Source organism: Haliotis rufescens, unplaced genomic scaffold (genome assembly GCF_023055435.1).
Source record: "Haliotis rufescens isolate VD_foot unplaced genomic scaffold, xgHalRufe1.0.p SCAF_36, whole genome shotgun sequence".
Classification (NCBI taxonomy): Eukaryota; Metazoa; Mollusca; class Gastropoda; order Lepetellida; family Haliotidae; genus Haliotis; species Haliotis rufescens.
This window is the reverse complement of record NW_025964068.1, coordinates 2,842,893-2,856,673: the sequence shown is the minus strand read 5'-3', so window position 1 is coordinate 2,856,673 and position 13,781 is coordinate 2,842,893. Positions and strand designations below refer to the sequence as shown.

Sequence of the window (13,781 nt, the reverse complement as noted above, 5' to 3'; positions counted from 1 at the left end):
GGTTTATCTTCATATATCTACCAGTATATATAAACCGTATTATTTATTATTTAATTAATTCGCATAAACGTGTTGTATATTGTAATAGTTCTTTCGTTGAAAACAAATACCATCTTGAAATTCAAAGATCCGGTTTAACGTCCGAACTGCTTTGCATGTAACGGAGTCACCAATTGGTCAGTCTGATGACATTTAGACGAATTGACATCCGCGTTTCTTTATGAGAATAAGGGGAGATAACAGTGACATGAAACGAAAATCTCTCAGACATCTGATGCAAGAAACAGTATTTTCTGATTTATAAGACTTTTGAACCTAAACATGGACAAGAACGGTACGCTAAGACATCTTAAATTTATGTTGCTCCTATTATGTATATATTTGCCTCAAACGACTGGATATCCATCTTCTAGGTAAATTCCATATGGATTTATTAGGCTTGCTGTACTGTGAAACAGGGATATCATCGTTGGTTCACTCTGCCTGTTGCTGTTACACCCCTTAACGGACATATGACACATAAATATAGGTGTAGTACTGCAATTAATGGATCCAAGTAATATGTGATGATATTGAAAATAATTATAAAGTATTTTGTCCATCAGAATATTTGATATTGATATGATATGGCGGCACATGGTCCTATGCACAGCGCACAGGTCACAAATCAGGTGAAGTTAAGCAACGTCGGTCACAGAGAGTGTTTGGATGGGTGACTGCCTTGGTAGTGTGGCTCCTGAGAGTTTCTAGGGCTTCGGTCCTGCCCCACAGTGAAGCACATGTAACACATGTGGCGTCTTCTATGGCAAGTGATTTTGTTCGAATATGGGCAACCATTTACCAAGCAGTGAATGGGTACCCGGTAGGATGAGATGACATTGTTGTTGTTAACCTTCTAGTGCTTAACAGGCAGCTTGGGTTGTATACTCCCTAGGAAGCTGAGAATGATTCTTGAGGGCACATTGATCCAGTTACAGGGGTAATAATAGCACTTTGAGAATGTCCCTCAGTGATGTGGATTTTGCGCTGTACAAATAGCCTTCTTCTCGTTGTTGTTGTAATATGATGCATTTGAAATGAGGAAGTGGTCACTGAGTAGTCAAGTGGTCAACATGGTCAAGTCTGTGAGTATTTGAGTGCATTCAATGTGATTACCCTCACCATGTGTATGGCACTGCCCAATGGCGTCACCTAGTAATATCTCCAAACATGACCATAAATATATACACAATATATAACTATAATGTAACATATTACATCAATATGTTTTAAGGGGGTGGTCGGGTAGTCTAGTGGGTAAAGCGTCCGCTCATCACGCTGAAGACCCGGGTTCGATTCCCGAAATGGGTACAATGTGTGAAGCCAATTTCTGGTGTTCCCCACCGTGATATTGCTGGCATATTGCTAAAAGCGGCACAAAACCATACTCACTCAATATGTTTTAACATTCTTATGTATAAACAATAACTCTAAATCTATTCTTATAACTCACCTCATCATACATACATTCATTCATACATACAAAGTTGGGTGCAGCACTTTTATTCGGGTAAGACTTCTGCCCATATCTACCACCCCCATACCGCCTTATAAATATATATAATTAAAAGGATGAGCGTCAATGCATACATTTATAAGTTTTTAAGGGGGAATACGGGCAGAAGTCTTTTCAAATAATACATATGCACCTGAGTAAATCCTTATAACAAAACACTACATAAGAACACAGAAATATACAATTCACACATAAACTAACCTGTGATAAATATCAGCTGTGTCCAGCAATGAAAAGTCAATGCAGACTCCAATGCAAATGTGAATCTAAGCTGACCAGTTCCATAAGGCACCCTGTCACTGAATATCAGACAATAGAGACCCAGAGAAACAACAGAGAAGGCAAGCACAATGGTGACTGTGCTACTGTAATACAGTACTGAAGCAGGTTAGATAGGGTGGTTGAGGTAGGACTAATAGAAGCAGAAATTAAAACACACTTGAGGATATATACATAATTACACACCGTAACACTATGACCTTTATAGTCTTTATGCACCAAGAACAATACTGGATAGAATCAGAACACTGTTTTTTTTTAGTTATAATCAAAATATTAAACCAACAAAAAAAAAACATAATAAATAAATAAAAACGATTAAAGGTAATAAATATTTTTTGGAGAATGTGAAAGGTTGTATTAAAGTGGAATGTATGAAGACAATTTATGGACAAATTGAAGGTCGGTTCTGAGAAAAACATTGTGGAAGACATAAATCACCCAAAACAATTGCACTCGTGATAATTTTGAACCCAATATGGCTACCACGTCAATCACATGACCAATACATATGATCAAGAAGAGTTCTTTACAGTCTGGGGGCAGTCGGGTAGCCTAGTGGTTAAAGCGTTCGCTCGTCACACAGAAGATCCGGGTTCGATTCCCAACATGGGTACAATGTGTGAAGCCCATTGCTGGTGTCACCCGCCGTGCTATTGCTGGAATATTGCTAAAAGCGGCGTAAAACCACACTCACTCACTCACTCACTCACTCACTCACTCACTCTTTACAGTCTAATGATGAACAGTATAAATTTTGATGTACTTTATAGGCCAATTAATTTTCTACTTTATTCATTAATAAATTCTTGATGGCTACCATCAGGCAATATATGCATATAAAATGTGGTAGTTGTGTGTATGGAGACAGTTTGTTGAAAGTATTGAAGTAAGTTCCGAGTATTAGATTCTAGAACACATGTACTGTAAATGGCCTTCAATAGAATCAGGGCACCATGTGGGTGATACATGCAAGTTTCCAGCCTTTTTGACAAGTGGATTTGGAGAAAACTCTCAATTACGATTCTTTAGATCAACAGTTTGCCCCATAAAGCCATGTGACCAGTGACCAGTGTTTGTATGTTATATATATATATACATACAAACACTGGTCACTGGTCACATGGCTTTATGGGGCAAACTATATATATATATATAATAAAATAATATAAGTCCACGTTAGTCCATCATCTTCTTTATATCAGTTTCAGACAAAGAAGATGATGGACTAACGTGGACTTTATTATTTTATGATATATTACATGTACACCGAGTGAACATTTACCTCATTTTTGTTTGTGTGTGTGTGTGTGTGTGTGTGTGTGTCTATATATATATATATATATATATATATATAATTTATTTGTGAAACAAACATGTCTTTAAATTGTTTGTATCTAAATAATCATTATTATGTTTTTCAGATATTCTGTCATATTTTAACAAGCTTATCAATGATGACCCAGATATTTCTGCTGCTGTAGCTGCCATCAAAACTCTCCTGAAGTTCATTGAAGCAAACAAAGGCAAGAAATCAGGAGGAGTCCACTTTTGATCAGGATAATTTATTGAACTTTTGTTAAGAGCATCATGTTAACAGTAAGAGGTTATGAGCCCTCGACTGGTCCTAGTGCCTAACTGTCCTGCATCGTGGCTACTTCCCGGGCTTGCACAGTCCCTCCATCACATCTGAATACATGCCACCACAGGGCAGTGTGGTCACTCTTTGTAAGCAACCAATCAGTCCAAGGCCTGGCTCTAGTCAGACTGGATGCAGTGTGTCCTTAGACCAGTGATAATTTTGTATGTTACAATCTCTTTTCGAGATACAGCTCAAATTGGAATATCAGAAAATGTGTGAAAATTAAGGACATGACCTGTTTAATAAAATTCATGTCGGCCGAGTGTTTTCATTTGTACACAATCATGGGTTTGAACTACATTTCAACTGAAGACAAATCATTTATGCAAACGTCTGAAAATCATTCAGGTCAAAGTTCACACGATGATGACCAAGATTGACCCCGGAAATGTTTACTGTGACAGTGTCATTAACAAATAATGACAGACCAAATCCTCAAGTCATTCTCATGTATTGCATATTGTTCTCTCAATCATCAAAGTGACTTTACCTAAGGCTTAAAAAGAAATTAAAAAATTGGTTCTTAGGCAATGGCTTTTGAATAACTAGTGCAGGTGCTTAGTGTTTGTTTTGTTTTGTTGTTGTTCAAACTAGTATGTACCCATATAAACAGATGTGTAACCAAATAAACAGTTGTGTATAATCAGCCTGAGAAAGGGCCTCCCTACAAAAATGTATTCCTTGAAGACTGAAATACTGGAATACAGTATTTGACTGCCGTTAGACTTGGAATATTTAAGGATTTTGTTTTTTTGTTTTTTTTAAATGGAAATAAAAATGAAACATGTGTAAAACTTTGTGATTATGCGGGTAGTTCCTGAGAACCAAGGCTATTATTTTGTTCAGCCTCAACATGATGAAGACTTACTTTGCCTTCAGTAAGTGTATGGGGTAATAGCAAATATAGTTATGCATGTGGTGCATGAGATTTGTAGCTAGAAATTTGAACAGTTAACCATTGAGATATTCAGCTCCAGTCTCCCACAAGAAATGGTGATGGTGTTACAGCTCATGTTTATTTTTTACTGTTGTTGGTTGTTGCAGTGGAAACTCTGTCGGAGATGAGGGAGCGCCTGAAGGATGCAATCAACACATTGACACAGACTGACAGCAGTGTTACATCCATATCATCAGGCTGTGAACTGTTTCTACGCTTCATCACACTGGCAAATCTTCAGCATTCTGTGAGTATTTCCCCAAAATAAGATGAGGGAAGTCTATGATGTAGAGGCTGTTTAAGTACCTCACACACAACTGATGACACATGTACCTCACACACAACTGATGCCACATGTACCTCACTCGCAACTGATGACACATGTACCTCACACACAACTGATGCCACATGTACCTCACACACAACTAATGACACATGTACCTCACACACAACTGATGACACATGTACCTCACACAGAACTGATGACACATGTACCTCACACACAACTGATGACACATGTACCTCACACACAACTAATGACACATGTACCTCACACACAACTGATGACACTTGTACCTCACACACAACTGATGACACATGTACCTCACACACAACTGATGACACTTGTACCTCACACACAACTGATGACACTTGTACCTCACAAGCAACTGAAGACTCATGTACCTCACACACAACTAATGACACATGTACCTCACACACAACTAATGACACATGTACCTCACACACAACTAATGACACATGTACCTCACACACAACTAATGACACTTGTACCTCACACACAACTGAAGACTCATGTACCTCACACACAACTGATGACACTTGTATCACACACACAGCTGATGACACATGTACCTCACACACAACTGATGACACATGTACCTCACACACAACTAATGACACATGTACCTCACACACAACTAATGACACTTGTACCTCACACACAACTGAAGACTCATGTACCTCACACACAACTGATGACACTTGTATCACACACACAACTAATGACACTTGTACCACACACACAACTGATGACACTTGTACCTCACACACAACTGATGACACTTGTACCTCACACACAACTGATGACACATGTACCTCACACACAACTGATGATACATGTACCTCACACACAACTAATGACACATGTACCTCACACACAACTAATGACACATGTACCTCACTCGCAACTGATGACACTTGTACCTCACACACAACTAATGACACATGTACCTCACACACAACTGATGACACATGTACCTCACACACAACTAATGACACTTGTACCTCACACACAACTAATGACACTTGTACCTCACACACAACTTATGACACTTGTACCTCACACACAACTAATGACACTTGTACCTCACACACAACTAATGACACTTGTACCTCACACACAACTAATGACACTTGTACCTCACACACAACTAATGACACTTGTACCTCACACACAACTAATGACACATGTACCTCACTCGCAACTGATGACACTTGTACCTCACACACAACTGATGACACTTGTACCTCACACACAACTAATGACACATGTACCTCACACACAACTGATGACACATGTACCTCACACACAACTGATGACACATGTACCTCACACACAACTAATGACACATGTACCTCACACACAACTAATGACACATGTACCTCACACACAACTGATGCCACATGTACCTCACACACAACTGATGCCACATGTACCTCACACACAACTAATGACACATGTACCTCACACACAACTGATGACACTTGTACCTCACTCGCAACTGATGACACTTGTACCTCACACACAACTGATGACACATGTACCTCACACACAACTAATGACACATGTACCTCACACACAACTGATGACACTTGTACCTCACACACAACTAATGACACATGTACCTCACACACAACTAATGACACTTGTACCTCACACACAACTAATGACACATGTACCTCACACACAACTAATGACACTTGTACCTCACACACAACTGATGACACATGTACCTCACACACAACTAATGACACTTGTACCTCACACACAACTGATGACACTTGTACCTCACACACAACTGATGCCACATGTACCTCACACACAACTAATGACACATGTACCTCACACACAACTGATGACACATGTACCTCACACACAACTGATGACACTTGTACCTCACTCGCAACTGATGACACTTGTACCTCACACACAACTGATGATACATGTACCTCACACACAACTGATGACACTTGTACCTCACAAGCAACTGAAGACACTTGTACCTCACACACAACTAATGACACATGTACCTCACACACAACTAATGACACTTGTACCTCACAAGCAACTGAAGACACTTGTACCTCACACACAACTGATGACACATGTACCTCACACACAACTGATGACACTTGTACCTCACTCGCAACTGATGACACTTGTACCTCACACACAACTAATGACACATGTACCTCACACACAACTAATGACACTTGTACCTCACACACAACTAATGACACTTGTACCTCACACACAACTAATGACACTTGTACCTCACACACAACTAATGACACTTGTACCTCACACACAACTGATGACACTTGTACCTCACACACAACTAATGATACATGTACCTCACACACAACTGATGCCACATGTACCTCACTCGCAACTGATGACACTTGTACCTCACACACAACTGATGACACATGTACCTCACACACAACTGATGATACATGTACCTCACTTGCAACTGATGACACTTGTACCTCACACACAACTAATGACACATGTACCTCACACACAACTAATGACACATGTACCTCACACACAACTGATGCCACATGTACCTCACACACAACTAATGCCACATGTACCTCACACACAACTAATGACACTTGTACCTCACACACAACTAATGACACATGTACCTCACACACAACAAATGACACATGTACCTCACACACAACTAATGACACTTGTACCTTACACACAACTAATGAACCTTGTACTTTACACACAACTAATGACACTTGTACCTCACACACAACTAATGACACATGTACCTCACACACAATTGATGACACATGTACCTCACACACAACTGATGACACATGTACCTCACACACAACTAATGACACATGTACCTCACACACAACTGATGACACATGTACCTGACTCGCAACTGATGACACTTGTACCTCACACACAACTAATGACACATGTACCTCACACACAACTGATGACACATGTACCTCACACACAACTAATGACACATGTACCTCACACACAACTAATGACACATGTACCTCACACACAACTGATGACACATGTACCTCACAAAAAACTAATGACACTTGTACCTCACATGAAACTGATGACACATGTACCTAACACACAACTAATGACACATGAACCTCACACACAACTAATGACACATGAACCTCACACACAACTGATGACACATGTACCTCACACACAACTAATGACACATGTACCTCACACACAACTGATGACACATGTACCTCACACACAACTGATGACACATGTACCTCACACAACAAATGACACATGTACCTCACACACAACTAATGACACATGTACCTCACACACAACTGATGACACTTGTACCTCACACACAACTAATGACACTTGTACCTCACACACAACTAATGACACATGTACCTCACAATAATAATGAGGTTAGAATGTGTTTCATGTTCATGCATACATGACAGAAATATTATTCTTCCTTTCAGGATTTTCAAGAATGTCAGAAAATCTTGGTTCAGAGGGGAAATGTGTTCCTTCAGAAAGTGGCCAGTTCCAGACAGAAAATAGCAAAAATAACTCACCCATTCATCACAGATGGATCTGTATGTATACCACCACTATCATGAGCAGGATGAGTCCAGAAACTCAAAGTTTTAGGAATAACTACTTTCTCTGTCAATATTAATATGGCTGGGGCTGGGCCTCGGGCTGGGTGCAGAGGCCCATGGAGACAAGTCTGTCAATAGTTGTGTGTGAAATAAATTTACCATTAGTTGTGTGTGAGCTAAATGTATCATTAGTTGTGTTTGAGGTAAGTCTACGGTCTTGGTGTTAACGTTTGCTGAATACCTTTTTTACTGTTCAAAGGTAGGGCCACTCACATTAATTTCATGACGCATTTTAGGTCATGGGTCGACACTTGCATTCATTTGGTGACGCATTTTAGGTCATGGGTCGACACTTGCATTACCTTGGTGACACAGTAATTTCATGATTTACAGTATGCAGATTGAAATCGACCTTCACTGATCCCTAAAATTTCCCTTTCAACCTACTAATCATTTCCGTTATAACCAAAGTGTTGTTTTGTCACTGTGTCGTGGTAGAATGGTGAGTTTTCAATGTTGGGTTTTCTGTGTTGTCTGTTATCATCTGATCTACATGACCTACCTTCCACATACTGTTGTATCATCTGATCTACGTGACCTACTTTCTACATACTGTTGTATCATCTGATCTACATGACCTACTTTCTACATACTGTTGTATCATCTGATCTACATGATCTACTTTACATACTGTTGTATCATCCAATATACATGACCTACCTTCCACAAACTGTTGCTTCATCTGATTTACGTGACCTACTTTCTGCATACTGTTGTATCATCTGATTTACATGACCTACTTTCTACATACTGTTGTATCATCTGATTTACATGACCTACTTTCTACATACTGTTGTATCATCTGATTTACATGACCTGCTTTCTACATACTGTTGTATCATCTGATCTACATGACCTACTTTCTACATACTGTTGTATCATCTGATATACATGACCTACTTTCTACATACTGTTGTATCATCTGATCTACATGACCTACTTTCTACATACTGTTGTATCATCTGATCTACATGATCTACTTTACATACTGTTGTATCATCCAATATACATGACCTACCTTAAACTGTTGCTTCATCTGATTTACGTGACCTACTTTCTGCATACTGTTGTATCATCTGATTTACATGACCTACTTTCTACATACTGTTGTATCATCTGATATACATGACCTACTTTCTACATACTGTTGTATCATCTGATCTACATGACCTACTTTCTACATACTGTTGTATCATCTGATCTACATGATCTACTTTACATACTGTTGTATCATCCAATATACATGACCTACCTTAAACTGTTGCTTCATCTGATTTACATGACCTACTTTCTACATACTGTTGAATCATCTGACATACATGACCTACTTTCTACATACTGTTGTATCATCCGATATACATTACCAACTTTCTACATACTGTTGTATCATCTAATATAAATTATCTACTTTCTACATACTGTTGTATCATCTGATATACATGACCTACTTTCTACATACTGTTGTATCATCTGATCTACATGACCTACTTTCTACATACTGTTGTATCATCTGATATACATGACCTACTTTCTACATACTGTTGTATCATCTGATCTACATGACCTACTTTCTACATACTGTTGTATCATCTGATCTACATGATCTACTTTACATACTGTTGTATCATCCAATATACATGACCTACCTTAAACTGTTGCTTCATCTGATTTACATGACCTACTTTCTACATACTGTTGAATCATCTGACATACATGACCTACTTTCTACATACTGTTGTATCATCCAATATACATTACCAACTTTCTACATACTGTTGTATCATCTAATATAAATTATCTACTTTCTACATACTGTTGTATCATCTAATATACATGACCTACTTTCTACATACTGTTGTATCATGCGATATACATGACCTACTTTCTACATACTGTTGTATCAATTGATATACATGACCTACTTTCTACATACTGTTGAATCATCCGATATAGATGACCTACTTTCTACATACTGTTGTATCATCCGATATACATGACCTACTTTCTACATACTGTTGTATCATCTTATATACATGACCTACTTTCTACATACTGTTGTATCATCAGATATACATGACCTACTTTCTACATACTGTTGTATCATCTTATATACATGACCTACTTTCTACATACTGTTGTATCATCTGATCTACAAGACCTACTTTACATACTGTTGTATCATCCAATATACATGACCTACCTTCCACAAACTGTTGCTTCATCTGATTTACGTGACCTACTTTCTACATACTGTTGTATCATCCGATATGCAAAACCTACTTTCTACATACTCTTGAATCATCCAATATACATGACCTACTTTACATACTGTTGCATCATCTGACATACATGACCTACTTTCTACATACTCTTGAATCATCCGATATACATGACCTACCTTCCACAAACTGTTGTATCATCTGATGTACATGACCTACTTTCTACATACTGTTGTATCAGCTGACATACATGACCTACCTTCCACAAACTGTTGCTTCATCTGATCTACGTGACCTACTTTCTACATACTGTTGTATCATCTGATCTACATGACCTACTTTCTACATACTGTTGGGTCATCTGACATACGTGACCTACTTTCTACATAATGTTGCATCATCTGACATACATGACCTACTTTCTACATACTGTTGGGTCATCTGACATACATGACCTACTTTCTACATAATGTTGCATCATCTGACATACATGACCTACTTTCTACATGCTGTTGGGTCATCTGACATACGTGACCTACTTTCTACATACTGTTGGGTCATCTGACATACGTGACATACTTTCTACATAATGTTGCATCATCTGACATACATGACCTACTTTCTACATACTGTTGGGTCATCTGACATACATGACCTACTTTCTACATAATGTTGCATCATCTGACATACATGACCTACTTTCTACATACTGTTGGGTCATCTGACATACATGACCTACTTTCTACATAATGTTGCATCATCTGACATACATGACCTACTTTCTACATACTGTTGGGTCATCTGACATACATGACCTACTTTCTACATAATGTTGCATCATCTGACATACATGACCTACTTTCTACATACTGTTGGGTCATCTGACATACGTGACCTACTTTCTACATAATGTTGCATCATCTGACATACATGACCTACTTTCTACATAATGTTGCATCATCTGACATACGTGACCTACTTTCTACATAATGTTGCATCATCTGACATACATGACCTACTTTCTACATACTGTTGTATCTGAAAACTGACTTTACCTGATACTTGCTCACTGTCAGCAGTACCTGATGCCATGGTTGTCTGTGCACAGACCATCTTGACACACTCACGGTCACGGGTGGTGCTGCAGGTGTTGCGGGATGCTGCCGCTGCACGCCGCCGCTTCAAGGTGTATGTAACAGAATCTCTCCCTGACAAGTCCGGGTATGTGCACCAGTGTGTCCAGTGTCCTTATACTTCTAGAAATTGTAAACTGTTTATAGGGCTTATTCTGTCACTTACTGAACATGAATGATTTGCATTTTTTACTTGAATACATATTCTTCTTTTCAGTTTTGAGACCTGTGAGGAGTTGTCTGCCCTTGGCATACCAACCACAGTAGTTCTGGATGCTGCAGTGGGGTAATCACAGTTTTGTGTCTTGTTTTAACGTCTTAAAAAGATACTTCTATCAGTATGTTCAACATCCCAGCAAGGATTCACAGTAAGAATAGGTTGCGAGTAACCGATGCTGCTCGTAAGAGGCAACTTAATGGATAAGGTGGTCAGACTCGTTGACTTGGTTGATTGAGTGTCATCGTACACAACAGCATGGTTTGTTGCTCATAATATCAGTCACAGGTATCTGATCCAGACTCGTGTATTTACAGGTTGCTATCATAGTCTTGGAATATTGCAGAGTTATATAACAAACAAAGTATGTTCAGAACAAGATTCATGTCTTGCCATTTGAAGTACAACGTGTTGCTAAAACTGGAGATGCTTGTTGTGTTGTAGATATGTAATGGAGAAGGTGGACCTGGTTCTCATCGGAGCTGAGGGGGTGGTGGAGAGTGGCGGGATAATCAACAAGGTAACACCAGAGCTGTGGGGGGTGGGCGGGAGGGTTTCAGGTGTGGTAGACATGTTGTTGTAGACAGGGTTCTACATGGTGCACACTGATTACAGTTTACAGCTATGTGCAGTCCATCGGACACAAAATACAAGATCAGGATTTTCAAGTATATTTTGAATGTCTTTCTGATTTACAATTAGCTGTGAATAATTATGAATAGCCCCTGCGTCAGCATCTTCTGCAGAGGATATTGTCTGTGGCTGGAGTGGCTACCTATGTGACCAGCTCAAGGCTTGACTGTCGGTAGGAATTATGCCTCATTCTCCTGTAAACCATGTCTTATTTCCTCCTCTCTCCCAGTGAGACAAATCCTACAAATAATGGAAACTATTTCAGATCGGGACTTACACAATGGCTATCTCGGCCCAGGCGATGAACAAGCCGGTATATGTGGTGGCAGAAAGCTTCAAGTTTGTAAGGCTCTACCCTCTCAACCAACAAGACATGCCTAACCAGTTTAAAGTGAGTATTCTTCTACAGCATTTTTGTAGATCTAGCATCCTGTGATGTATGGGAGTTACGATCACCTTAGCGCTAAGATCGCTTTGTACAATGGCACCCTGGTCATTAGGGCCTACATACATGACACTGCTGGTTGTCATGGTCACAAGAACTGATGTACATGGGAGCCTGTGGTGACTAACACGGTTGCCATGTTACCTGGATGTCAGATTGATGCTCATCCTTTCAGTCACTGATTTTTCTGGTCTTCCAGTGAGTGAGAACTCGTGTGCAGGATGATTATTTCTTTTTAGTATAAATGTTGTCTTTTTCTGTTTTCTTCTCCTTAAGCAATTGTTCATCTGTTATTCTTTTGATGAATTATTTCTCTTTCCCCAGTACCAGTCATCTACTCTGAAGTCTGGCCGCGACCTGAGCAAGGAGCACCCTCTGGTGGACTACACACCTCCAGCTTACATCACCCTCCTTTTCACAGACCTAGGGGTCCTCACGCCATCGGCTGTCAGTGACGAGCTCATCAAACTGTATTGCTAACATCATTTACTGGCTAGAGGGAATAAATAACCATGCTGTCTTGTGATACACCTGCCTCATTTCATTTATTTGTAATTCTAACATAGACTGCGATGGTGATAAGTTGAAACTTTGAGGACTGGATGCACATGAAGTAATATTGATGACCAGGGACCACAGCCTAATGAAAGGAATGGAATCAAAGTAACACCTCTACCCTCTATCAGAATACAGAGGCTCCATGTGACCCAGTATAGAGGCTCCATGTGACCCAGTATAGAGGTTCCATGTGACCAAGT

The 13,781-nt window shown here is 39.3% G+C and overlaps 1 protein-coding gene across 1 annotated transcript; it reads left to right on the top strand.

Moving 5' to 3' along the window:
* The first annotated feature begins 229 nt into the window (after positions 1-229).
* Positions 230-13,551, top strand: LOC125372121 (translation initiation factor eIF-2B subunit alpha-like). The gene is made up of 9 exons (XM_048381163.1): positions 230-334; positions 3,259-3,360; positions 4,521-4,660; positions 8,194-8,310; positions 11,704-11,816; positions 11,946-12,014; positions 12,390-12,465; positions 12,844-12,969; positions 13,348-13,551. Exons 1-9 carry the CDS (start codon positions 322-324, stop codon positions 13,501-13,503), a joined length of 912 nt encoding a protein of 303 aa, XP_048237120.1. The 5' UTR covers positions 230-321; the 3' UTR covers positions 13,504-13,551.
* The last annotated feature ends 230 nt before the right edge of the window (positions 13,552-13,781 follow it).